At 40.8% G+C, this 18,493-nt stretch overlaps 1 protein-coding gene across 1 annotated transcript in view; it reads left to right on the top strand.

Annotated features, from left to right (window-relative positions):
* The window catches only part of GRIP1 (glutamate receptor interacting protein 1), a 751,108-nt gene that overhangs the window by 680,819 nt on the left and 51,796 nt on the right, over positions 1-18,493 (top strand). Inside the window, exons 17-19 of the mRNA XM_040233396.1 lie at positions 15,196-15,340; positions 17,881-18,020; positions 18,189-18,380. Coding sequence (XP_040089330.1) covers positions 15,196-15,340; positions 17,881-18,020; positions 18,189-18,380 — 477 coding nt within the window. The remainder of the gene's footprint in view (positions 1-15,195; positions 15,341-17,880; positions 18,021-18,188; positions 18,381-18,493) is intronic.

Below are 18,493 nucleotides of genomic sequence, written 5' to 3'. Positions count from 1 at the left end.
GCTAGTGACATTGAAGCAGTGTTTTCTATAGTTAAGAGGGTCTTTAAATTGGGCGTTAAGAGTGTAGTTTGAATTTTAAATAATACGGTTTTTTAATGATATAATTAAGATATTTACATTATATAAATATTACAGCTGTATTAAAATAATTTTTAAAGATGAAAAGTAAATCATCACCCGATACCACCCTGATAGAAGTAGTCATTTGCTAGTTGATGTTATATTACATAATAATAACCTCAGTGCATGTTCTATTTTTTATGTAGCTACATATACACGGTACCACTTTACAAATCCTTAACAGCTATTATTTTAATTTACTGCCCATAATTTATTTACCTTTCTTTTCTTCTCACTTAGATTGCTCCCATTTGTTTCATTACTGTAGATGGCACAATAATGGATATTTTCATGTGTAGATATCTTTATTCAACTTTTCTTCTTTTGAATTATTTCTTTAGGAAATATTCCTAAATAGTAGGATGGCTGAGTCAAAATAAAAAGGGAATTTTTATGATTCCTGATGAGTCTTGTGCCATGTTGCTTTCTTAAAGGGCTATATCCATTTTAGTGCTTCCAGTAATGTGTGAATACAGAGGTGCAGTGCTTCTCAAACTTGAGAAGGCCTCAGATCACCTTAAGACCTTGTTAAAACGCAGTCCCTGAGCGCTAACCCCAGGTGGGGACTGAGACTATCATTTCTAGCAAACTTCATTTTGATGCTGCTGTGGCCAAGACTCAGTAATCTGAGTAGCCCCCTGCAGATGCCCTTTTATCTGATTTGGATAAGAAGCCAAGCTAATCAAAACAAGAGTCAACTAACATGGGGATTTCTAAAAAGTGACACATATCTATAACATAAACATTTAACTTAAAAATGTACCACTCTTATGGGTGAAGCCAACACTTTCTGCTGACTATAGTTATAAATCTTTCGACTTGTTTGCCTAAGTCATACCCATAATACACAGTTTAAGATTTCTAGGTTTGGGTTGGGGGCGGGGGCGGGTTGTATTGTATTGTTTTGCTTTAATACAGTGAGAATTTAAAGAATTTAAAGCAATCTGAATGCTTACTCCAGCTAGATTTTTATCTCCCTAATATTTTCAAGTTTTCCCTCTATTTAATTATTAGCTGGTTTTTGCCTAATAATTCCCCTTATTGAATCTTTCCAAAGCATTTGACTTTTTTATAGTTCCAATATACTCATATTTCATAGGTTTTATAAGATTCATCAAATTATACAGTTAAAATAACAAGTGAAACCGGCAGAAACAGGCTTGGGAATAAACCTAATTGACTCTAAATGTTAAGCTTTTGACTCAATTGTATTCATGTATGGCTCAGACAGTAAAGTCTACAATGAGGGAGACCCAGGTTCGATCCCTGGGTGGGGAAGATCCTCTGGAGAAGGAAATGGCAACCCACTCCAGTACTCTTGCGTGGAAAATCCCATGGGATAAGCCTGGTAGGCTACAGTCCATGGGGTCGCAAAGAGTCGGACAGGACTGAGCGACTTCACCTCACTTCACTTCACTTTAACTCAGTTGGTAGCAGAAAAAAAGGTACATGGGGTGCTATTGATACAAAGGGAAACATTATTCTGAAGCATTCAATGGCATTGGTTGGTATATTTTCACAGAGGATGGAGAGTCACAATGAATCCAGTAAATTGGTTAAAGGGAGATGGTTAAGAGAGTTTCTTCTGAATAATTTCATCCCAACTAATAACGAGCAGTTGTCAATGTCCTGCAATCTCCTGGAATCTAATCCTCTAGATCCAGAGTTCACAGTCACATCAGGCCATGTGTTTGTGATTACCATTCAGAGCCAAAACAAGTTGGTAGTTACATCCATCAGTACCACTGCTAAGGATAATTATATCCAAATATATTTTATAATGAACCTTTAAAAATATGCACAGATTTCTTCTAGTTATTTCACAAGCAACTGATTTTCCTCACCAACATTTGCATTTCTCTCCTAACAAGCATACCTCAATGGTACTTTTGGGGGAGAATTTGTTTTAAAAGAAGGATAAAGCCTTCAGCATCAGGCTGGGTTCTGTCCTAGTGAAGAGGCAAAACCCTGTGGAGAAACCCATTTCACATGATTTGCCAAGCTAAGCAGATCTTAGCTACCTTCCTTGCAGAGTGCAGAAGCCAAGCCAGAGATGAATATGTATGATGTTTGTGGCTGGCAGTGTTCCCAGTTCCAAAGCCAGGCAGTGCAGACACACGCTGAGAAGTTTCAGAAACAGCTGAGCACTTGGAGATCCACATCTTACTTCAGTTGCTTCTTTCCTTTGGCTCATTTTTCCCCCTTTTAGCTCTTTACCCCTACAATCCTTATGCCTAATACTATGGTAAGGATCATGCCTGTTAGGTACTTTTTAAAAATTTATAAGTGTTTTCAATTTTTTTTAATCTTAAAATCTTCTATTGAAAACCATTCACCTAACCAAAATAAGACTGTAAATATAGGTGTTAAGAGATATTTACCCAAACCAGATTTTCTCAAATCAGCATACTGAAACCTATACTCAGACACATTTTTATAATAGACCACTAACTGAACATTATCATCTGATCATTGATTTGGAAGAATTTGAGTGTTTCCATATCCTTTTCCACCATGAGAATACAAGTATAATTTGAGTAACCAAGTTCTTTTTTATTCAGAGCAAAGCAAGGAGGGGATTATTCAATGCAAAACTTGGATGTCGATTAGTTCAAGGCTGACTGCATAGTCATAAAGAGCACACTTTTATTTTATTTATTTATTTATTTTTTTCAGTCTTTCCGGAAACTGATCCGATCTCTTTATTTTGGGGTTTGCTTATATACCTTTTGTTACACATAGGGATGAATACAGAGTCACGCAGGGGTCTTAGGGATATTACATCATCTTCTGGCCATGAATGAGACCTGCTGACATTCTATGATCCTTTCTTTCTGATAACCAAAAACCTTATTTCTTCCAAGGGTGTTTTTTCTTAAACCAAGCACCACCCTCCAGATAAAGTTTCATTCCTATAGGGTGAGGGTGTAGTGAGTTACAATCAAGAAAGGAATTTATTTAACCCAAGGTTAACAGGATTAATCTTAAAGGTTAATACCTATCTCTCCTATATGCTTAAAGGTTAATACTTATTTCTCCTATATGTTAGTTATATTCATTATAAGGGCAGAGCACACTTTTAAATCAGACCTGTGTTTAAAGTTCAGTTCTACTACATTTGAGCTGCATGAGTCTGGGCAAGTTACTTAACCTGCCTGAGATTCGGTTGTACTTTCAGTAATATATGCAAAATAATACCCGCCTCGGGGTGCTGCTCTGGCTTGTTGAGAGACTTACTGGCACAGTCAGTATTCAGTAACTTGGGACTATTTCATTATTATTATTATTATTATTATTATTATATTCTGAAATGCTTTTCCCCACATTAGTTTTGATCCTAGGTCAGGATATAAATGAGTGGAAAATAAGCACTATTCATGACAATAGTCACTGATTTTGAAAGTTTGACACTGTGCTTAATCTGAAATTAAGCTGGTGATTTAAATTGTCTCAATATTTGTCTCAATCTTTTGTCTCAATATGTGAATTATAATCAGAATGGTAATATGCAGTATATATTCTTCACTCTCTAAAATATTACTTACACGAATATTGGACTTTCTACACCCGTAGACTTCCAGAGTCTTCCAGTTCTCTTTTTGCTTATTTCTTTGTCTTGTTTTATTCGGTTGAGCAGGCTCTTCATTGCTGCACGTGGGCTTTCTCTAGGCGCAGTGATCGGGGGCTACTCTTGGTTGTGGTGCACAAGCTGCTCATGCTGGTGGCTTCTCTTTTGCAAAGCACAGGCTCTGGGGCATGGACTTCAGTAGCTGTGGCGCAGGGGCTCATTAGTTGTGGCTCTCAGGGGCCTAGAGCTCAAGGGCTGCAGTAGTTGTGCTATACAGGCTTTAGTTGCCCGCAACATGTGAAATTTTCCCAGACCAGGGATCGAACACACTTCCCCTGCACTGGCAGGCAGATTTCTATCCACTGTACACCAAGGAAGTCCCCAGCTCTTTCCTTAACTGCTCCTCTCCATCCTTGGTTCTGTCATCAGTTACAGAAAATTTATAATCATACTTGATATAACTTGGTTTCCTAAACTAGTAATACTGCACTTGAGTTTAACAGATGTTGCTTCAAAATGTAAGTGTGTCTTCCAGCTGCACCAGTTTCATTGTTCTGCCTTGCACTTTACCCAGGGAGATGGCAGAGCTATTTTCAAACATTGTTAAAGTGTTCGTTTCTCATTCAGTCATGCCATTGGCATTTATTTAGTGTCTGTAAGGTACTAGGGACTGGCAGTCCTTAGATTAAAAAGGACACAATCTCTGCCCTTAAATCAGTTACCACCTTATAGAGAAACAGAAGGAAGTAATTAGCAGTATGATGAATGTTCTAGGTGTGTGTACAAAATGTTAAGAGAATATGAAGGCACCCATTTGAGACTGGGGAGCTCACGTAAATGCTTCTAGCAGTCCTGATCTCGAAGGTATTTGGGACGTGTTATTAACAATTAACAAGAGGAAGAGTAGGGACAAAGGAAGTCAGAGAGCGTGGCACATCCTGGTAGCACAGACACCTGAAGCAGAAAGTTTGTGTAAGGACTCAGTAGTAGGTGAGGAGACAGATACACTGAAACCAGATCATTATGGTCCTTCTAACCTAGATTAAATTTTAAAACAAAAGCAAGATAAAATATTATTCCATTAAACACAATTTTTTTCCATTGGACTACATTTCACCTATTAAGTGTGGAAAATTCAGCATCCAAATTGAGACACTGTAAATATAAAATGGGCTTCCCAGGTGGCTCACTGGTAAAGAATCCACCTGCCAACATAGGAGTTGTGGATTCAGTACCTGGATCAGGAGATCCCCTGGAGGAGGAAATGGAAACTCACTCCAGTATTCTTGCCTGGAGAATTCCATACTGAATTTTTCAAGACTTAGTACAAAAAATACAAAAAATATAGAATATCTCAGTAATAATTTATTTAGATAGATAGATTTGGAGAAGGAAATGGCAACCCACTCCAGTGTTCTTGCCTGGAGAATCCCAGGGACGGGGGAGCCTGGTGGGTTGCTGTCTATGGGGTCGCACAGAGTCGGACATGACTGAAGCAGCTTAGCAGCAGCAGATAGATAGATTATATGTTGAAGTAGTACTTTGCTACATTGGGTTAATTATTAAGATTAATTTAAAAAAAGAAACGGAATTTGAATTTTACCCCAGAAGCCAATGGGAAGCTATTAAAAGACAAAAGAGCAGAGGAATGAGGCCATAGTATTTTGTCAGTGACCAGTGGTTGCAATCACTTACTAAAGTATTGAAGATGCATTTAAGAGAGTCCAGATTTACTCTGTTCCTAGCCCAGGCTGGGGGAAGCTGTAGAATATAATGACTAAGAACACTAGACTGACTTCACAAGTGACAAGCTGGCGAACTTGGGAAAATTAATTTCTCTGAGTATTAGTGTCCTCATCCATAACATCTACTGAATGTCTCCTTCACATGACTGTTCTAGGGATCAAAGGAGGCAATATATTTAAGCACTCAATAATGTACGGCACTAGGTAAGGCCCAATGAATGCTGACTACCAACAGCCATTATTAGGATGTTTTTAAAATTAATTTTAGCTTTATTTTACAATAGCCAAACTTTTTGAAACACTTGGGAGTATAGTGGTTCCCCTGCCTATTTCTGTGGCTGCTCTGCCTAGAGGAGCTTTTGCATTTGTCCTCTCTCACTACTACAGAGAATAAATCAAGTAGAGCCGATGGATGGCTGGGCTTCCCAGGTGGTGGAGTGATAAAGAATCTGCCTGCCAATACAGGAGACGCAAGAGATACCTGAGTTCAATCCCTGAGTCAGGAAGACTCCCAGAAATAGGAAATGGTAACCCACTCCAGTATTCTTGCCTAGAAAATCTTATGGACAGAGGAGCCTGTCAAGATATAGTCAATGAGGTCACAAAGACGCAGACACAACTGACCGATGGAATACACACAGAGCCAATGGGTGCTTTTCTGGGTCTGAGCATTAAAACAATGGCTGTTACCTAATTACCAAGACCTCAAAGATGCAATAACCCCCTTGAAAGAAAATCGATAGCCTTGTCTGCATCTAGATCCAAATGTGTATGAAGAGGGGAGAGTTTAGATCTCTGAGAGCAAAACTGTAGAGAATTTGGGGGAAATTGTAGCAAGAAATAGATGGGGGCTTCCAAAACCCTCCCAGATAATTTATAAGGGTCTGCTTTGTGTCACTGCCTTTGTGCCAGTCAAACTCATAGTGGCTAATGATATCTCTCTTGATGTAAAGCACCTCACTCCTAACATACCGCATGTTTCTAGAGACCATAAATTCAGTATTTTCCCTTCAGCAGCTCTAATCTGCATAGAGAAACATTTCCAGGCTGCAACTTGTCCTATCCAAAGCAAATGACTTTTTCACATTTCCAAATACAGTCGTATGCAAATATAGCCTTAGTACCAGTTAAATCTGCCTTTCAAAGATTTGGCCTTTCATTTTTCACTTTTTCAGTTCATCGGTGTTAAGCCAGCTAAGTAATTTTCAGCACCTTTTCCCCCATCAAATCTAGATTGAAATAACAGAATGCCCCATCATAAGCAACCAAGAAGGATCCTGGCTGTGCAAGGAACAGTGGTAGGGCAAGAGGCTGGCTGCAGGAAAAAAACTCCTGATAGATTTTTTTTAATACTCTTCCCTTGTTTCTGCTTTATCTCAAAGCAGTATGGCTTTCAAACTGAAGTCAACATCACAATCACTCAGAGGACTTGCTAAAATACTGGTGACTGGGTCCCACTCTCTCAGAGTTTCAGATTCCTACAGGTCTGCGATAAAGCTGAGAATTGGTATTGCTAACAAATTCTCAAATAATGCTGAAATTACTGGTCCCAAAACTATACTTTGAGAAGCACTGTCATGAGACAACCTAATTTGGAGACTTATAAATGATCACTTACATAAAAAAATTTAGCAGACTCCCCTCATAGTGGCTAAGGATATGCCTTGCCTTGCAGGGGATGCAGTTTCAATCCCTGGTTGGGGAACTAAGATCCCACGTGCTCACATACCCTAACTCCTGACCCCACGTGCTCTAGAGCTCACACACCACAACTAAGACCAGTCACAGCCAAACAAACAAACAAAGAAATTAAAATTCTACTCTTAAACACTCAACAATTCCTTGGAACGTTATTTTGATAAGGCCAGGTCACATGACTACACAACAGTCAGGCAGCTGTTGTTGTTAGTGGCTAAGTCGTGCCCGACTTTTTGTGACCTCATGGATGCCAGGTTTCCCTATCCTGGAACAATGTCTGTTTTTTCATGTGAATATCTAAGTTAACCAGCACTATTTATGGAAATGATTGACCTTTTCTCATTGCATTCAATGGCAATCTTGTCATAATCAGTTGTTTCACAAATGAATCTTTTTCAGATTTCGTCCTTTAACTCCATGATTGTTGTCATTCAGTCGCTCAGTCACGTCCAACTCTTTGCAGCACCATGGACTGCAGCACGCCAGGCTTCCCTGTCCATCGCCATCTCCTGGAGCTTGCTCAAACTCATGTCCATTGAGTTGGTGATGCCATCCAACCATCTCATCCTCTGTCATCCCCTTCTCCTCCTGCCCTAAGTTTTTCCCAGCACTAGGGTCTTTTCTAATGAATCGGCTCTTTGTATCAACCAGCCAAAGGATTGGAGCTTCAGCTTCCGCATCAGTCCTTCCAATGAATATTCAGAGTTGATTTCCTTTAGGATTTGCTGGTTTGATCTCCTTACTATCCAAAGGACTCTCAACATTCTTCTCAAGCACCAAATTCAAAAGCATCAATTCTTCAGCACTCAGCCTTCTTAATGGTCCAGCTCTCCCATCCATAAATGACTACTAGAAAAACCAGTACAGGCAGCTGTAGAGGATATTTTTTAAATGTTTCATTTTCTCAGGTCTGTCCCCCTCCAAGAAATATAGCCATACTCGATGACATGAATTCCACCATTTTTAGTTGAAGTGAACTTTGATTGACCTGTATATTTATGCATTCCAAAGGCCCTCTCCCAAATCCAAGACTCCTATTTGGCCACATAAGCAGATGCCATGATGAATTCAAGCTAGATAGTGCTCGTTTTGTTAAACAGACGGCACTCAAGAAGCCTGGGAATAACATTGCAGATAAGTAATGCTGCAATTTTGCATCTGTTCCATGGTCCCATTAATTTCCTTAACTAGGGAGCTGAGCAGAACAAACAAGTTGGCTGGCCCCCTTTCACGTCTTTCATTAATAGTGGTAAACCTTCTGTTGTGATATAGAAGCCGTTTATAATATCATTAACATCTGTTTAGGCTCTCTTTGCAACTTCCTGGTGATCTACATTCTTCCTTCTCAGAAAGTTTCTGTTCTGGTTTAACACTCCAGTTGCTCCTTTCTTAGCTGGAACAGCCTCAAGGAGAGAGTATCTTGGAGGGTTTCCACCTCCAAAATGGTCTGAGCATAAATGGCAGTTATCACCCTCTTCGCAAAGCTGCAGGGCTGTACAGCTGCCAGTTGGGCCGCTGCCCGAGAAGGCAGATGGATTTGGAAGTGCAGCCTGCAGCTAACTCCAGCAGCTCAGGCTTTATTCTCACTCTTTGAATGAGCTTGATTGCGTTTGCATCACCTTGGAGAAGGAAACTAGACCTTGGAGTAGCCAGAAGGGTGACTCACAAGGCTAGGAACCTGTAACTGGCTACTAACAGGTATTTGTCCTTTTGCTCATTTGTTCAGGCACTTACTGGAGTCTCTGTGATGCTAAGCATAGTTCTAGGCTCTGGGCACGTGAAGACGAAAAATACTTTACACATGCTAGTGTATATGTCAGTCCTAATCTCCCATCCAGCCCATCCTTCCTTCCCCTGCTGTGTCCTCTACATCTGCGTCGTTATTCCTGTCCTGCATGTGGGTTCGTCTGTAGTGGTTCTCTAGATCCAGCACGTATATGTTAACATATGATACTTGGTCTTCTCTTTCAGCTTTCCTTCACTCTGTATGACAGACTCTGGGTCCATCCACGTCTCTACAAGTGACCCAATTTCTTTCCTTTCTATGGCTAAGTAATATTCCATCACATATATGTACCATGTCTTCTTTATCCATTCGTCTGTCAGTGGGCATTTAGCTTGCTTCCATGTGTAAAATAGATGGCTTGTGGGAAAGTGCTGTGCACAGATAGCTCAGCTCAGTGCTCTGTGAGGACCTAGATGGGTGGGGAGGTGAGGGTGGGAAGGAAGCACAAGAGAGAGGGGCTATATGTATACATATAGCTGATCCACTTCATTGTAAAGCAGAAACTAACACAACATTGTAAAACAATTATATTCCAGTAAAAAAAAAAAAAACATGAATTTTCAAGGTGATCCTATTCTGATGAAGGAGACATGTAGAGAGAGAATTACAACACAGAGTGGAAAGCATATACTAGACCATGAATTCCCAATGGGGGCAAAAATTGGTTCTCAGGTAGAAAGGAAAAGAATCTGAACAAAAAAGATAGATATGTATGTATAACTGAATCACTTTGCTATACACCTGAAACTAACATAACATTGTAAATGAGCTATATTTGATTTTTTAAAAATTGGTTTTCAGGGAGCAAAGAATCTTAAATATTACATTACAATGGTGTGTGACCCTCCAAAGCTCAACCTGACCGAACCTTATTCCTTTCTGTTTAATTTCTCTAATTAGGAAGAATTTAAATTCAATTTTTCTTCTCAGTGGGAAGAGAGGAGGCAAAAACAATTTATAAAGAAATATGGGAACACTGCAAGAATACTTAAGAGCGGTAGGATCTCATGGAAAAGGTCTCTAGTCTCAGCCAAAGAGCCTGGAAGGTTTGCAGAAAGATAAGACAGCTAAGCCATGTTCTAAAGTGAGGGTAGACAGCTATGGAAAGGAATGAAATAATGCCATTTGCAGCAACACGGGATGGGCCTAGAGACTGTCATACTGAGTGAAGTGAGTCAGGAAAGGAGAAATATCATATGACACCCTTATATGTGCAATCTAAAAAGAGATGATACTAATGAACTCACAAAACAAAGAGACTCGCGGGCTTAAGGCAACTAACTTATGGTTGCTAGGGGTGGGGGGGTGGTGGAAAGAAGGGATAATTGGGGAGTTTGGAATGGACATGTACACACTGTTTAAAATGGATAGCCAACAAGGACCTACTGTATAGCACATGGAACTCTGTTCAATGTTTGTGGCTGCCTGGATGGGAGGGAAATTTGGGGGAGAATAGATAACATGTATATGTATGGTTTTGAGTCCCTTTGTTGTTCACCTGAAACTGTCATAACATTGTTAATCAGCTATACCCCAATACAAAATAAAAAGCCTAAAAGTTTGTAGAAAGTGAGAATAAAATTCTCCAGAGGAAGGAAGATGTTTGTGCCCAAGGAGTAACATGTGCAAGGTTAAAGATGCAAGACAAGAGCTTTTCAAAGGGACCATTGGGGAGAGAATTAGATTGGATTGGAATGGGAAAGGATGGCAGAGACATGGAGGCCTCAGCCCTGTTCATGCCAAGAGGTTGCATTTTATTCTTCAGTAATCGGGGGACTAATGGAAAGCTTTAAGGAAGAGAGCCACATATTCAGATTTATCACTTTCAGAATATGCTGAGAAGGAAATAGAAAGAATTCATTGTTGACAGGGCTGGTGAAAATAGATGTGGCAGAGAAGAACAAAGACTGGATCTTAAGTAGGAAAACAATTTAGGGAAAAGACATTGCCGTCAGCAACTGGGCAGAGCTGAGAGGGGGCCTCCTGAAGAGCACGTGGCACGCTGCTTGGTGGGCAGGTGGCTCATAGGATCTGGTTGCCGTTGTTTAGTCACTAGGTTGTGTCTGACTCTTTGTGACCCTGGGGACTGTAGTCCACCAGGTTCCTCTGTCCATAGGATTTTCCAGGCAGGAATACCAGAGTGGATTGTCATTTCCTTCTCCAGGAGATCTTCCTTCCCCAGGGATTGAACCAGTGTCTCCTACATTGGCAGGCAGATTCTTTACTGTTGTGCCACCAAAACCTTAATTGGATGGGCCTGGATGGGAGGGGAGTTTCGGGGAGAATGGATACATGTATATGTATGCCTGAGTCCAATTTGTTGTCCATCTGAAACTATCACAACATTGTTAATCAGTTATAATTCAATATAAAATAAAAAGTTTTAAAAGTAAATTAAAAATTAATATGAAAATATATTTTAAAAATAAAGACTGTGTAATGAACCATCCTACATCACCTAGCGTTAATAGCTATTAACTTAGAATCAATCTTGCTTTAGATCTACTCCCACCCTAATTTCCTCATCCCACCCATACACTGAATTATTTTGAAGAAATTTTAGACATCATATCATTGCATGTTGCAAATATTATTAATGTATCCCTAAACAATACTCTTATAAAAGACTTCTAAAATTAATAACTAAGTATCACAATAGCAATAATTTTTCAGTTCAGTCGCTCAGTCATGTCCGACTCTTTGTGACCCCATGGACTGCAGCATGCCAGGCTTCCCTGTCCATCACCAACTCCTGGAGCTTACTCAAACTCATGTCCATTGCATCAGTGATGCCACCCAACCATCTCATCCTCTGTCATCCCCTTCTCCTCCTGCCTTCAGTCTTTCCCAGCATCGAGGTCTTTTCCAATGAGTAAATTCTTTGCATCAGGTAGCCAAAGTATTGGAGTTTCAGCTTCAGCATCAGTCCTTCCAATGAATATTCAAGACTGATTTCCTTTAGGATTGACTGGGTTGGATCTCCTTTTTAGTCCAAGGGACTCTCAGAAGTCTTCTACAACACCACAGTTCAAAAGCATCGATTCTCCGGTGCTCAGCTTTCTTTATAGTTCGACTCTCACATCCATACATGACTACTGGAAAAACCATAGATTTGACTAGCCACACCTTTGTCAGCAAAGTAATGTCTCAGCTTTTTAATATGCTGTCTAAGTTGATCATAGCTTTTCTTCCAGGGAGCAAGCGTCTTTGAATTTCATGGCTGCAGTCACCATCTGCAGTGATTTTGGAGACCCCAAAAATAAAAGTCTCTCATTGTTTCCATTGTTTCCCCATCTATTTGCCATGAAGTGATGGGACCAGATGCCATGATCTTAGTTTTTTTAATGCTGAGTTTTAAGCCAGCTTTTTCACTCTCCTCTTTCACCTTCATCAAGAGGCTTCATCAAAAGGCTCTTGAGTTCTTTGCTTTCTGCCGTGAATGTGGTATCATCTGCATATCTGAGGTTATTGATATTTCTCCCAGCCGTCTTGATTCCAACTTGTGCTTCATCCAGCCCAGCATTTCACATGGTGTACTCTGCATATAAGTTAAATAAGCAGGGTGACAATATACAGCCTTGACGTACTCCTTTCCTGATTTGAAGCCAGTCTTTACTCAATGTTCCTGTCTCCCTGATTTTCATATACATGGATAGACAAGTTTTTCTAAAAACAGTTGCTCTAAATTAGAATCCAAAAAGATGTATTCGTTGCTTTTGGTTGTAATGTTTCTTAAAGCTTTCAAGCTTTTGTTTCCAAGAGTTTATTTGTTGAATAAATCAGAAATCAGCTACATTCTTGACATTGTCTAAATATAGCATCACATCTTCATTAATTTTCTTGACTTGCATCTCATCACTATTTAAACTCACTGAGTACCCTAATAAGTGCCTTTTGTTATTGAAACACCTCAGCTGCCTGATTAAAAGTGTCCCCCTACATAAAGTGGCCTGAAACTGTCCTAAACACGTTTACTCCTTTCCTGGTGTTATTTTGTCATCTTAGTGAGACAAGTTGCAAAACTGTCCAGAAATAACACAGGGCACTCGCTATTACGTGGGTTCAGATAACTGGGTTACCTGAAGAACAAGCTAACTGGAGTCAGTTTCTCTCCATCCTCCTAGAGAGTGGGACTGCACCCAGCTCAGCTTCCTACAGGCCAGCAGTTGGTTTCATCTGGACTGAAGTTTCAATGGAAACTTCACACAGATTTCTAGGCTCTAGGCAGCTGGGTTCCATGTAACTGGCATTTCCCACAACTCCCGTAAAGAGCTTATGGCCAGATCCAGAATGCTTGGTGCCCATTGACATGCCAGTGTTCATGCTTACCCTATAAGGAAGAAGGGCAGTAAAACGGCCAGGTCTTCCCACTGGCAGACTCATCAGAGTGCCTCCTCGGTAGCATTTACTGTACCAAGGTTTACTAATCAAATGACTCACCTAGAATTTTATGCAGAATATAGTTGTTGGCAGAGACTGCAAAGTACGTGTACTCTTCCTGTAATACCATAATCGTTTATGTAAAACCCAGCTCTGATGGGTAATGATATGTCACAGTGTAGAAAAAGTTAGACCTGTGATTCTGCCTCCGTTTTTGGTTACTCTGTATCCTGGTGTTTCTCTCAGCAGCTGCTTGGCAGGCCATCACCAGCCTATTGACCACAAGTAAAATAGAACCCTGGAAGAAGTGTGTAAACCACCAAATAGAGCTGTTGAAGGCTTGATGTGGAGGATTCTCAGCTGCCAGTATAAATTTGAGTCTAATGTTGAAGATGTTGATACCCTAGATGTTGATTTAAGCATTGCAGTGTGGGAGATGGTTTTTATTCTCTTTGTATAGAGTTTCTTCTGAGTAGATGAAGCGGGAGCAGCGAGGAAGTAGAGGTGATGGGTACATCCCCAAACTCCTAAACTGGCCAGACATGAAGACAGTGCTGGCTGGAGAGTCCACGTCGCTTCCTACATTTCTCTACAGACCTTCCTATTTTATATTCATTGTAATTCTTCACTGCACACACAGATAATTGAATTGTTAATTCAAGCTTTTCTATTCCTCCTAGTTTAGGGCCTCATATCATAAATGAACAGCTGCTCATTGCAGAAATGTGACTGTGTTAATGCTTCACTGGGATACAGCCTGACTATAAAAGCTGACTGTTTTGTTAAAGTATCTACTGAACCATTTCATTGTATCCTTTGGTATAGCAATGAACAACTCCTTAACCATTCACAGCTCCCAGGCCCAAGGAATAAAACAAGAAATACTCAGAATGTCTTGTTTCAGCATGTCATCAGCAAATAAAACCCTCTGAATTCTGAGACTTCATATTTGCAACCTTGACATTGTAAAAACACCCAACCATGTTGAAGGTGTCCCATGATATCTTTCAAGCCAAGGCTTCAAGCAGACCATACTCACAAATATTTTACTTCATACTAACATTAAATGGTAAAAATTAGGTCACTACAGTGTGGTAACATGGTATATACTACTGAAATGTTATTTACATGACTCCTAGTCTCAAGAACAGAGGGGAGAAAAATCATTCAAACCTGTATTTTGGGAAAAGAATCTAAAGAAGAGTGGATATATGTTTAACTGAATCACTGCTGTACAACTGAGATGAACACAACATTGTAAATCAGCTACAACAAACAATTTTTAAAAAACCCTCTGTTTGAATATCTGTGTATTTGTGAATATTCACATTTTAAGACACAATCAATGAAAAGATAGATAAGGGGCTGCAGATTTCCAAGCCCCACTTAGCCATGCATATATTAAAGTTTGCTATAACCATGAGTAAAATTAACTTTTCTCTACTGAGAGTTAGCTTGCTTGTAAAGCCTGAAAACAGGAATTGCATGGCCCAATCTCTTTGTTTACTGCATGACTCTCTCCACCCATGTTGCCTCCTTAGCTATGTGTTCAGTGCCCAGATATTTACGACACACTCACAAAACACTAGGCAAGCACTGTGCAAGGCAGGAACACCATATTAAAAGGCCTGCAGTGCCAGCTGGGTAGCTCTTTCACAGGTTTAAAACATAAGTCATTAGGCAGAGAACCCTTTCCTTGACCCTTGATGACAGCAGCACCCCTATATTAGAATTTACAGCCAACTAAGGAAATGCTGCTTCCCCAAATAATTATTTTCTGAGACATAATGCTTTGGTGATGATGTTTTGAATTTCTTGTTTCCTGTATGAAGATATGTGTCTTTTTACTGTGCTTCTTCCAAAGAAACCCAATCATGATTCGTTGGCATTTATTGCAGATGAACAAGAAAGTTCCGGAGCAATTATTTACACTGTGGAGCTGAAGCGCTACGGGGGGCCTCTTGGTATCACAATTTCAGGAACTGAAGAGCCGTTTGATCCTATAATCATTTCAAGCCTCACTAAAGGGGGATTAGCTGAAAGGTACCGTTTGAATCAACTGCTACAATTACCTGTGTCTGAAATGGGTTTCCTTCCTCACAGCCACATAAAAACATGCTTCCCTCTCCTGCTTGTTTATCTGTTGACTTTTTAAAATCAGCACAAAGGATTGATTTTAGAGCTTGAGAACTCTCAGGCAGAGCTCTGACTTAAAGGGCATCTTGTAAGCAGTTAAAAAGTGTCCTGGGCTTAGCCTTGATATTAGTCTCTAGAAACGTATAAACTGACCACAATCGACTAGAGGTAAATTTATCTTGTGTCCATTTTGAGAGGAGACTAAAGTTCAAGGAAGTTAAAAGGCTTGTCTGATTCAATTCAGCCAATGTTTACAGAGCCTCTGTTACCTGACAGGTACTCGGCTTAGCTGCTGAGAGAATGACTGGCATAAGCTTCGTCTTCAAAGATTTCAGACAGCAGTGTGGGGACCTAATAAGATCTTGAAGTTTGGAATGCCCATTTGTCCCTTTGGCAGTTTGCTTCTGTCTGCATGCATCCCACCACCACCTCTCACACTTCTTTCTTTCCAAGACAATGTTGAGGGACATATTCCAAACCCTATAACCAGATCTATCCTCCAGTAACCTAGCTCAGGTGTACACATATGTTGCTCCTGCTGACACTTGAAGACAATGGTTTGCAAAATAGAGGTGCAGCAGCACAGAATTTTGGAGCTGCAAGGCACCTCGGAAATCAGTTCATCCAACATCCTCATCTGGTAGGTGAGGGCGCTGCTGCTGCTGCTGCTGCTAAGTTGCTTCAGTCATGTCCGACTCTGTGCGACCCCACAGACGGCAGCCCGCTAGGCTCCTCTGTCCCTGGGATTCTCCAGGCAAAAATACTGGAGTGGGTTGCCATTTGGTCTGATGAAATTTTGCATTCTGATGTTGACAGAGACACCTGTGACATGGTACCCTCCAGCCATCCCCCCGTCCTAGGTTTCATCTGTTAAGAGAGACAAGAGGGAATGATTCATATTGACCTGGTTCGGCAACCTCCTAGTCAAGTGTTCTGTGGCGTACAGTATGGCTCTTCCATAAACTGGAGATTTGTTTTGGTCAGATCTTAGTTCCCCAACCAGGGGTTGAACCCAGGCCACGGCAGTGAAAGCGTGAGTCCTACCATTGGACTGCCAGGGAACTCCCTGGAGACTCTTTATGAAAGAATGAATTGATTTTTTTTTTCAGGAAAAAAAAAATTTCTCAAGAGTAGATTCTTCAGTAGACTCGTTAGGCAGCCCCTTATAATCTGTGTGACCCAGTGTCACCAGCGATGCCCACCACCCCCAGAGCAGGCTGGGGTCAGATCACTCAGGCACGAGCAGCCTGTGAGTTGGCTTCCTTCACCCGTGTGTTTAAAGTGAACCAGCACCACAGAGGCTAGCACATGGGATTCCCACTCTATGTCCTTCAGCCCAAGAGATCTGAAAGCGTAAACCTTTCCTAGGGGGCCTTCCCTGGTAGTCCAGTGGTTAAGACTTCGAGCTCCAACTGCAAGGGACGTGGGTTTGATCCCTGATTGGGGAGCTAGGATCCCATGTGCCACATGGTGGCCAAAAAATAAACCTTTCCTGAGTTTGACTGCTGTGAGTCTGTTCCTTCCCTACCTGTGCTTCCAAACAAAGATAGATATAGTGAACATCAGAATTATAACTTCCAGTCTGCTAGTTCAAAACTGGGTGAGGATGAGAAGAGAAGGGAAAACATTAAAGGTTTCTCTGTTGATCAGTAAATTAATTTTCTTTTTCCACATTTCAAGCAGAACGTTAATCCCTTTACATGTGTTTTCCTATTTAGTCCTCAGAGCTTCCCTGTGAGGTGATTTTCTCCATTGTAGTGATGAGGAAACTGACACCTAGACAGGTGAAAATAAAGTGCCCAAGTCACACGGCTGGTAGGTGACAGAGTTGCCATCAAACAAATTGATTCCTGGGACCTCTCTGGGAGTTCAGTGGTTAGGACTCTGCACTTTCACTACCGGGGGCACAGTTTCGATCCCTGCAAACTGGGATCTAAGATCCTGCAAGCCACATGACATGGCCACAGAAAGAAAAAAATGTATTGATTCCTGAGTTCAACCTTTTCAATCCTTGGAATTGCCACCAGGGTCTTTTGTCTAAGCCTTGCTTCCAGTAAGATGGGACCCTGATTGTGTTCAACATTTCTAAGTCTGTAGAAAGAAGGACTGCTCCATGCCACATCACTATGTTGATTGACCAATATTGTTTGTTTCCTTGGGATTTTGCAGAGTGTTATCAGCTAACTCCACTTTCTTGGAATTTAAAAAGCACACAAGTCTTTTTTAAAAACTAATTAAAACTTTTTTAGAATTTTATTTGAAACTGAAAACTAATTCACAACGGAAATAGTCATCTTATAACATTGCCCAGGAGACAGCAAGGAGTGACTTCGGGAGACCCTTGCCAAGTCTTTTTTGTTGTGAATATATGAAGTATGTCAGGGAATTTACATTCAGTAGCATTCAGGGATTATTTCTGCCTTTCCTATTGTTATTTGGTGTTTCAGAACTGGTGCGATCCACATAGGAGACCGGATCCTAGCCATCAACAGCAGCAGCTTAAAGGGGAAGCCTCTGAGTGAAGCCATCCATTTGTTACAGATGGCAGGAGAGACTGTCACCTTGAAAATTAAGAAGCAAACAGATGGTGAGTGGATCAAGAGCCACAATTAAGGATTTCCAGTGCATTTCCTTCCCTAAAAGAATGTGCAAATATCTACGTGTGTATTTCTGGGGAAATGACTCTATAGCTAGGGGGTGTTGGCGTATCTTTGTATTTATATTTACTCTGATACTTAAGCTCTTTTCCTTAAAGCCCAAGCAGCATCAAGTCCCAAGAAATTCCCTGTTGCCAGCCACTTGAGTGACCTGGGAGATGTGGAGGACCCATCTCCAGTGCAGAAGCCAAGCAAACTCAGCGACACATACCCCTCCACTGTGCCCAGCGTGGACAGTGCCGTGGATTCATGGGATGGCTCTGGAATAGAAAGCAGCTATGGGAATCAAGGTATGTCCTAGCCGTGGGGAACCCGGAGATGTATCATTGGTGAAGCTCATGTTTCTCAAAGATCCACCTTTTGCTCCCTAAAAAGAATATTTTACTTGTGTCTACATGAATGC

This window comes from Oryx dammah, unplaced genomic scaffold, assembly GCF_014754425.2.
Source record: "Oryx dammah isolate SB20612 unplaced genomic scaffold, SCBI_Odam_1.1 HiC_scaffold_29, whole genome shotgun sequence".
Classification (NCBI taxonomy): Eukaryota; Metazoa; Chordata; class Mammalia; order Artiodactyla; family Bovidae; genus Oryx; species Oryx dammah.
The sequence above is the reverse complement of the archived record's forward strand: the minus strand, read 5'-3'. Positions and strand labels throughout refer to the sequence as shown.